At 35.9% G+C, this 10,373-nt stretch overlaps 1 protein-coding gene across 3 annotated transcripts in view; it reads left to right on the top strand.

Moving 5' to 3' along the window:
• Nucleotides 1-2,381: 2,381 nt before the first annotated feature.
• The window catches only part of LOC135195541 (uncharacterized), a 15,357-nt gene continuing 7,365 nt past the window's right edge, over nt 2,382-10,373 (top strand). For 2 of the 3 annotated variants that reach the window (XM_064221793.1, XM_064221794.1), the window contains exons 1-7: nt 2,382-2,622; nt 6,112-6,653; nt 6,699-6,979; nt 7,148-7,239; nt 8,526-8,616; nt 9,163-9,373; nt 9,597-9,807. In XM_064221793.1, coding sequence (XP_064077863.1) covers nt 2,494-2,622; nt 6,112-6,653; nt 6,699-6,979; nt 7,148-7,239; nt 8,526-8,616; nt 9,163-9,373; nt 9,597-9,807 — 1,557 coding nt within the window. In that variant the 5' untranslated portion in view covers nt 2,382-2,493. The remainder of the gene's footprint in view (nt 2,623-6,111; nt 6,654-6,698; nt 6,980-7,147; nt 7,240-8,525; nt 8,617-9,162; nt 9,374-9,596; nt 9,808-10,373) is intronic. The other variant, XM_064221795.1, reaches the window with a different exon arrangement.

Below are 10,373 nucleotides of genomic sequence, written 5' to 3'. Positions count from 1 at the left end.
ATTCAGGTTCAGTTCTTCAAACTTACTGAATTTGCTATTTCTCATTGTGATCACCGGGAAGAATCTCCTTTTCCAAACTATGACAGATTCTTTCAATTTTTTTTCTTCAAAATAGTTAAAGTTATCGGTCAGGTTTTTGCGGTCACTATAAGTTACATCTGGTAGAACTTTTTCTTTCTCGAGTCCCAATATTGTCGCGGATTTTGGGGGGATTTTTCTCTTCAATTCCGTTTTTTCTTTTTTAATTTTTGTCATCAGCCACACAAAAATTATTATCGACTTTTTAAATCGTACACGACATCTTAGAGCACTAATGTTAATTTCTACAACCAATAAAGATTATTTAGAAATTACTCCTCGAAAAACCATCTTTCGTTTTAATTTTCCGTCTGCCCTAAAAACTACTGTGGCTAGAGGGCTGCATATTAGTATGCTGATCATCCACCCTCCAATCATCAAACACACCAAATTGCAGCCCTCTAGCCTCAGTTGTTTGCATTTGATTAAAGGTTACAGTTAGCCATAACCGTACTTCTGGCAGCGCTATAGGTACTAACAACATAGGCCACAACTGGGCCGTGGCTGAGTTTTATGGGCCGAATAAACTTCAGATTGGATGATTCTCATGCAGTTTTCACACAGAAATTTTCACTTTTTATATAATACTACACTTTTGACATTCGATCGTTTCAGCAATTTCTCCTACTTTCTCTCCATACCAGAAACATTATATTCTAGTGTATTAAAAATATTTAAAGGTAAGTGTGTAGACCAATGGACAGAGCTTATACACACACATATTATATATATATATATATATATATATATATATATAATATATATATTTATAATATATATATATATATATATATATATATAAAGGTTTTTTGCCACGAAGGAAAAAAAAATGAAAAAAAAAGCGAGATAGCAAGTACTTTCGGTCAAAAGGGTCCGAATAGGACCGAAAGTACTCGGCTATCTCGCTTTTTCATTTTTTCCTTCGTGGCAAAAAACCTTTATTTATACATAGCATCACGTTTTATATATTTCATGATCAAGTTATTCATATATATAATGATATATTATATATATATCTATAATATATTATACGCATTAAGCTACAAATGTCCTTTAATATCTAATTCTCTCTACTTTGGAATGAATATATTTTCATATATGTTAACCGCTTCAGGAATTTTTTTTCTTTAGTTCATAATAATTTCGTCGGCTCACAGGCGCAAAACCTCGGCACCAAGAAATCAGGATGTACAGTGAAGCTCTCTACCCGCATGCACGTAGAGAGCTTTACTGTACTTCCTGATTTCTTGATTCTCGAGGTTCGAGCCCTTGAGCCGACGAAATTAATAATAATAATAATAATAAAATTTAAATTCCTCTACGGTAACCTATATGAAAATATATTAATTCCGAAGTAGAGCGAATTAGATATTGAAAGACATTTGTATCTTGATGTGTATATATGAATTACGGTGATGTGATGATATATAATATATATATATATATATATATATATATATATATATATATAATATATATATATATATATATATTTGGTTGTTATGAACATCAACTATACTCTCTTTTTTCCATCTGTCCATCCGCCTGTGGTGTTTTTGTATGGTAACACTGCGTCCCGGGCTTTAAATAGTTACGCTATGTGTAAGTTTTAGGTAAATAAAAGGATATCTGGGTGTACATTTGCAACTGAAAAGTGTTTTAATAATTTACAGAATGCGAATTACACCGTTAATATTCGAAATAGGATATTGTTACTATTGTTGAATGTAAGCTGAATGTAACTATCAAAAGCCCGGGACGCAGTGTTACCATACGCAAACACCACAGGCGGATGGACAGATGGAAAAAAACCGAGTATAGATATTAGATACCTTGTTAATAGCAGAAGGGACGCAGCAAAGAAGTAATGCCTACGGTTGAGGATCACTGACGGCACATATAGTCCCCTATGTGGTAAAGGGCTTTAACAAATCATAATAATCTGCATACAAAGAGCTCTAAATGTGTTTCCAAGATCAATGATTAGCCTGTATGGAAAAAGTTCTACACTTTCCTGGCTAATAGGGCCTCTCCTGTGTGAGTTAGTAGAAATTCCTTTCCCAACCACCAACCCTACCAAACACGCCCACCCACCCCCCCCCCAAAAAAAAAACCCCCCCCCCAGACCACTAAATGATGCATATTTACTCAAACTTTCAACTTCCTTCTCGTTCCAGGACAAAATTCCCGCGAATCAGTTGCTGGCAACGAAGGTAGACCTAGTCATAGATATAGGGGACCCAATAGTGCTATTCCCCACTGGGGCCCCCTTTACAAGGGGGCGGAAACTAGGAGGTGAACCAAGCAGTGAAAAACAGTGGCCCACCCCGGAGAGAGAGAGAGAGGGATTGGGTGGCGTGAGGGACTTCCTATGCCTACAGGGAACACGGAAGGAAACCAGGAGCGAAACAGACCATGGCGAGTGCAAACAAAAGGACCACCTGCGCCTTGGCGACGGTGGCCATCATCTTCATCATAGTGATCATCATCTTGTGCCTGGTGCCCGACCCTTGTCGCAGACACGACCCGCGCCCGGAGTGTAAGGTGAGAGAGAGAGAGAGAGGAGCGAAGAGAGAGAGAGAGAGAGAGAGAGAGAGAAGAAGGAGGGAAAAAGGGGGAGAGATCAACTATGTAGACAAACTTGTTTAAATGTATATTCGTACTGAATTATTTTCCTTAATTTTCTTATTTTTTACTACCTGAGACGAGCCGAGAGAGAGAGAGAGAGAGAGAGAGAGAGAGAGAGAGAGAGAGAGAATTCCTGTAACATAAAGAGAGAATACTTAAAGAAAGGTATACATGCAGTAAGAGTAACCATTAGCAACAAATGAGAGAGAGAGAGAGAGAGAGAGAGAGAGAGAGAGAGAGAGAGAGAGAGAGAGAGAGAGAGAGAGCGTGTTTACGGGATTTTCCACATTCTGTAATCTTGTGAGATTGCACTAAAGGCACATCCTGTAATATGCCTCTCCTGTGTGTTGACATTTAACCAACTGGCGCCATGTTATTTTCTCGAGACTTCCAGGCCGAAAATGCTTTCGTTTTTATATTATTATTATAACATTATTATTGCTATCAACAACTTTTGTGGGAAACCATTGCGTTAAATTTAATGCCACTGTCTGAAATTTGTTTTGAAAATTTCCACGACTTGGGTTACGTGACATGACGGCCATATTTGATTGTGTTTGAAAGAAAAAAACAAATCTGCCCTATCTGGCATGTATCATCTACAAGTGCTAGAAAACTAGAGTTAATAAACTGACATAAATTCACATGCAAATGTAAAACTGTATCCAAACAGTATATGTAGGCTACTGATGGTGAGACAAAGCAGATCTTGTTGGAAAGCCAGCTCATTTGCATATCAAACATACTAAATATATATATAATATATATATTATATATATTATATTATATATTATATATATATTATTATATATATTTTTGTATGTTTGATATGCAAATGAGCTGGCTTTCCAACAAAATCTGCTTTGTCTCACCATCAGTAGCCTACATATACTGTTTGGATACAGTTTTACATTTGCATGTGAATTTATGTAAGTTTATTAACTCTTGTTTTTTGCACTTGTAGATGATACATGCCAGTTGGGCAGATTTTGTTTTTTTCTTTCAAACACAATCAAATATGCCGTCATGTCACGTAACCCAAGTCGTGGAAATTTTCAAAAAAAACCAAATTTCAGTCAGTGGCATCAAATTTACGATAACGGTTTCCCGTTGTTGATAGCAAGAACAATGTTATAATAATAATTTAAAAACGAAACCATTATCGGCCTGGAAGTCTTAAGAAAATAACATGGCGCAGTTGGTTAAAATGTCAACACACTAGCAGAGGCATATTACAGGATATATATGTTACGCAAAATGTGGATAATTGCCAAATGTGTACATTTTGCAATTAATTTTGCCTATTGTGTACAATTGCCAGCGCTTTGTGCCTGCAAATTGTACACAATAGGCAAAATTAATTAATTGCAAAAATGTACACATTTGGCAATTATCCACATTTTGCGTAACATATATATATATATATATATATATATATATATATATATATATATTACATATATAATATATATATATATATGATATATTATATATATGATATATATATATAATATATATATATATATATACACTACCAAATCACCGACCACTGGCAGGATATACAGCAAAGGACAGAAGGGGACATTTTGCAGCATTTCATCCATTTATTATGCAACGTTTTCGAGGCCAACCAGCCTCATCATCAGAATGAAAAACATACCAATATAATAATTAAGTATAATGAAATGACTCAACTAATTATAGAGGTAATTTATCTAAAAATAAACTAAAGCAACATAAAAGGGAGAGGATAAGTATACCTTTCAAGGGGTAGGAGGGAAGACGAGTGACGGTCATAAGATACTAAGGTTAAAATTGTAAGCTCCATGCAAGGAGGGGGGGGGGGTGGGGGGGGGGTGGGGGGGGTGGGTGGAGGGTCGCTTGACTATTTTCACTCTGGAACTATTTATTTAATGAAAAGTGATTTCGTAGATCGCAAGCTCCTTGCTGTGGGGAAGAGGCCCCCCTAGTCATTCAGTTTGAATTGCTGATATTGGATGTTTAAAATCTACACTATAAACACGGTTCCGAATATTAGTACTCCTGCTGGAGACGCCAATCGAAACTCGATGTAATATCTCATCCCCCCTACGAGACGATCTAACATATTTTTCCCGATTACATCTGGGACAAGTAAAAAAAGAAATAGACTACATTAAGGGAATTTGTTGTTATTAGTTGGCATTTCAGGGCATGGGCATGTTGACGTATTAAGGGGCAAATGCACGGCGGGCAGACACTGTTACCAATTTTGAGAGTGGATGGCAATCACGAGTGTGATCCAAGTCATAGGTTCGCTGGCCTGTGACTACTGCCTCCCCTGGACTGTTTGATCTGGTAACCACTGGTTGAAAAGCGAGAGAATTACGGGCAAATAGGAGTGCTGTCGTGTTGCCCCTCTTTTGCCCCTCGTGTGAAGGGGCTTTAGCTGTTTTAATTTTGTCAAAAAAATAATAATTCTGAATAAAAGGAAGCCTCCGGCATAAAATGGTTTCCTATGAACATCAGGGAAGTTCACTTTGGGTATAATTTTGCCATTAAGGAACGTATTTAACTGTTTACAAAAAAAAAACCATTTTGTTTGTAAAACCATAACTTACGTATGGAATTCTGTCCAGCTAGACGTTAAAGTAAGGGCCCTGTGGAAGGGGGTATCAAGAGAATTTAATTAATTGAAACGACAACAGCTATTAAAATTAGTACTTTAGGCGGTAAAGTACTTTTTCCTATATCTAACATCCAGTATGAGCAAATTCAAACTTCTGACTAGGGCCCCTTCCCCACAGCAGCATGTGATCTATGAATCACTTTTTATTAAGCAAATAGTTCCATCTCTTCTTGGCATGAGCTTCCCTCCTATCCCTTGAAAGGTATACTTAGCCTCTCCGGTTTGTTTTGTTTTAGTTTCTTTTAAAATAAATTACCTCTATAATTAGTTGAGTTAATTTTATATTATACTTGATATTTTTATGTTTCAGCCTGATGACGAGGCTTTTTGGCCTCGAAACGTTGCATAATAAATGGATGAAATGCTGCAAGACATCTTCTGATGCCCTTTGCTATAGAGTTATAAAAGTATACCTATACAGTATATACATATTTTGTATATATAATGGGGCAACTGAAGAAAATGGATAATTACTTGTATTTGATGCTTCTTTTGGTATTTTAAACAGAAAAAAAAAAAATTACATACTTTTAAGCTCAAAAATGGACCCAAGTTTAATGACGGAATATGGTTAAAGAACTAATTCTTCAGTTTTTAGTCAAAATCCAAAAGAAAGCATTGCTCTGACAAAAATTTATGTACTGCACATCTGTGATAGTATGAATAACATTACTTCATAACATAATGTACAGGAATCTGTGATACATCTGAAATTCGAATAAAATATTACGTTGCAGGCCGCAAAACATTTGCCCTACGAAGGTGACTTTACAGACCAGCAGACAACTTCAACAGCCAGTCCCTCAACAACAGTAAGAACCACATCAACAACGAGGAAACAAACAGAACCCCCTACAACATCCCCTCACCCACCAACATCGACCTCAACATTCTCACCCTCAACTTCTTCAGTCTCATCCACTTGGTCAACAGAGGAATCACTACTGGAACAAGACACATACGGCACTGACTCCTCCACTTACAGTACAGAATCCAGTCACTTCACCGATGAAGATGGTACTACAACACCAGTATCTGACTTACCCGAGACTACAATTGTGGTTGAAGCTTTTGATAATGAAACTACTACAACAGACTCATTCAACATGACAACAGAGTTTGGAGGAGAAAGTACAACTGAAATGTATGCTTTGGACTACAATGTCACTGAAGGAGATAGTACAACTGAAATGTATGTATTGGACTACAATGTCACTGAAGGAGATAGTACAACTGAAATGTATGCTTTGGACTACAATGTCACTGAAGGAGATAGTAACTGAAAGGATTTTGGGGACTACAATGTCACTGAAGGAGATAGTACAACTGAAATGTATGTATTGGACTACAATATCACTACAACTGATGTCATATCTACCACTCTTGAACTGAATACGACGGCAAATGTGACAGAAATGCCTACTACAACTGAAATAGAAATGTCAACGGGTGTGTCTACTACAGAAACTGCTGAGACAACAACTGAAACAGAACTGTCTACTACAATGACTGCTGGGGTAACAAATGCGACAGATTCTTCTACTACAACAGTGGAATCTACAACAGAGGCCCACTTGTATCCTGTAAGCCTCCAACCTCCAGCTGGTGAGTTTCCATTTCATTTATGGCTCTTCAATAACATTTACATTGTCCAATACTAATGCATTCTTAAAAATATTTAATACACCAAAAACTCTTTAAAATAAAAACCCTTATGAACACCGGAACAAACCATGTACAAAAAACTATATTTTTTTTCTCTCTCTTTTGTAGCACCTAAAGGGGTGTGTGACACAGAGGTCTGCACAGAAGTGGCAAGGCGGATGCTGGACATGATGGACCCGGGAGATGTTGATCCTTGTGACGTAAGTCATGAAACTTACAGATCAGTATATTGAACTTTGAACTCCAAAAACACCACAAATTGGAGAATGAAATCCATAAACAGTTTTGGAGCGTCATGGTCCCTCCTCATGTGGAGACACTACAACCCAAACGGTCTCTACACTGAAGAGAGCCGACACTCTGAAACTGTGGTTTTCTTAAATATCTTTGTCCTCCGACCTGTGGATTTTTTTCAAGTCATGAAATTTATGCTCTTTCTTTCTTTTTGTTTTGGGACCACCCTTTTTCAATTACCATTTTGAATAAGAATATTATCAAAATAAAAAGGGTTAAAATTGTGCTTTGCTTTCAACAAGCATTCTCTGAAGGCTGAATAGGTAACAGAGCTCCTAGAAACAAGCATGATAGAACAGCATTCAAAATATTCATGTGGCCATCAACCATTCATGATATAGTACTAAGAAGTATAGTAGTCCAGTGAATCCCCGAATTCACATTCTCAGCATTCGCGGATTTCTCTTCGGAACATATCTACCCATCATTCGCAGGAAAGTCATGTATTCGCTGTATTTTTCCATGAGAATATCCACAAATTACTGTTTTTTCAATTTCATCAAAAAAATGCACTTTTTATGATAAAACTATTAAAAAAAACAAGGTATAAACATTTTCAGTGTGTTTTTCTTGAGTTTCAAGTAACAAAATAGGCAGTTTGAAGCATTTTTATTATAGGGGTTTCAACTATTCTACGGGGGGTCTGGTACGCATCCCTCCTTGAATACGGGGAGAAAACTGCACTACTTTCTTTTTTTAATTTTAACATAACATCCAGTATTCACAAATAGCCATGTGATTGTTTTAAAGATGTCTGAATGTTCGACAACTATTTTAAATCTGCATGGACACATTCTACAGCTTTCCTAAGTCTTCTCTCTTAGTTATACAAGAGCCTACTGTTCATCTTCTGTGAACTTTTATTAATTCTCTCAAGAATTCTTTATGACTAAATTACATTCCCTGACTCTGTAAGTTAAATAAAAGTAACCTACAGATACACGAAACTACATAAGCTGCTTGAGTATGTAACTAACCGATAGAGTACACAGGGGCCAGCCATAACATATCTGAATTACCATAACAACTCGTGGTTTCCTGTATATCACAAAACCTAGAGCATCTTTTGAATGTTACACTGTAGACAGTCTGTTCCCTCTGTTTTCTTCCTACCCAGCTGTCCAACTTCGTTTGAGTTACCTATGGATGGGCCCTGTGAGTCTTAATTCCCTTCCATCTTTTTCTTATAAAGGACTTCTACCAGTATTCATGCGGAGGTGTGCTGGACGACCCATTTCTGAAACCAGAAGACCCACAGGTTTTTGCAGACAAAATCATTAAAGGCAAGTGTTTGTAAAAGAAGCAGTAAAAGTGCATAATGGGTTAACACGAATTAAAAGTTTGAATATACAAGTTCCCACAACTACTTTTGAATCGGGCCAGTTGTGACTCACTTTGAGAACAGTTGTTTTCCAGTATGGGTGACAAGACAAGTTTGCAAAGAGAGGGATAAATAAAGCTGTAGAGTAAGATAACAGAAGTGTCATATATTTTGCAAACTGGAAAATATATTTTATATCCTTACTGCTTCACTTTTGGCGAGCATTTTCTTACAATAAACTATCTAAAACTTTACTACCCGCAAACCTCAACTCATTGTTTGGACTTTTCGTTTTATTATGATACAGTACAACAATTCAAGTGAAAAATTAAACAAAAATAATTGGACATGATCACTTCCCTATGATGCAAAATGCAACGAAAAATTAGAGTTATTCTTCCATCTCATAAATGTCAGTTCTAATGAATGCGCCCCTAAATACATTCTGGTTCCCTACCCCTTTGTGCACCTTTAAACAGTAATAATTAACATATTCTTCTCCCTACAGAGGCCCTAACCTATGGCCCAAAGGACGATGAAGATCTGGAGAATCTCTTCGTCACATATGATTCTTGTCTGAACTACAGTAACTACAATGAGGATGAACGTTTCACGAGCGCCCGGGAAGTCTTTGAGGAACTTGGGTATCAATTCAGCCCACTACCAGGATCCGAATTTGATGTTGGAGAAGCTTTGCTCAAAATGATGAAGAGGCACTTGTATGTACTACTATGATTTAAAGTAGAATGGTTTGTCCTTGTGGATTAGACTATTATTATTATTATAATTATTTAAAAGGTATACCATATTCAAATGGAACCTACAGGGGCCACTGACTTGAAATTCAATCCTCCAAAGAATATGGCAAGATTACTTCCCTGGAATCATCAATAGACATCTAAATAATCTTCATTACTGACTTTCTTCTCCTTCTTTCTTCAGTACACCATTCTTCGACATTAATATTGACATTCCTCAAGATGAGGAGACTATCAGCTTAAAGATGGTTCTGCCAACCGCTGCGTCAGCCTTTACCAATGAGAGAGCCAAGGACATCTGTGTCGCAGAATATAAGGCAAAAGAGGAAGAGGCAAAATACAACAAATTACCTTTCGACGTTAACTCACAATATGAACATTATGTGAATTGTACGGTGAGGCCCCATAATCATTTTTCCATACACATAATTAACTTTGATATACTATATTATATATATATATATTATATATATATATTATATATCTATATATATAGTAGTATATATTATATATATATATATATATATATATATATATATATATATATATATATATATATATTCACATATACATATATATATATATATATATATATATATATATATATATATATATATGTATATATATATATACTATATAATATATATATATATAATATATATATAGATATATATATATATATGATAAAGAAGATCAAGGGCAGGAACACGAAGAGATTCACATTATCCTTTAATCCTACGTTTCGTGACAACATCGCCACATCTTCAGGGATTTTCTACAAAATAAAGTATAAAATGTTAACATAAAATAAGAGCTGATCACAAGATCCAATAGTTGAAAAGTAAAAACAGTTTAATGGTAAAATTACAACTCTCATACTTAAATTACATGCACACTTGATTAAAACAGACCAGAAATACCAAACAACTTACAAATGACGAGAAGAACATTTAAAAATTTC

The sequence above is a fragment of the Macrobrachium nipponense genome, chromosome 16 (assembly GCF_015104395.2).
Source record: "Macrobrachium nipponense isolate FS-2020 chromosome 16, ASM1510439v2, whole genome shotgun sequence".
In the NCBI taxonomy this organism is placed as follows: domain Eukaryota; kingdom Metazoa; phylum Arthropoda; class Malacostraca; order Decapoda; family Palaemonidae; genus Macrobrachium; species Macrobrachium nipponense.
This window is presented reverse-complemented; position numbering and strand designations above follow the sequence as displayed.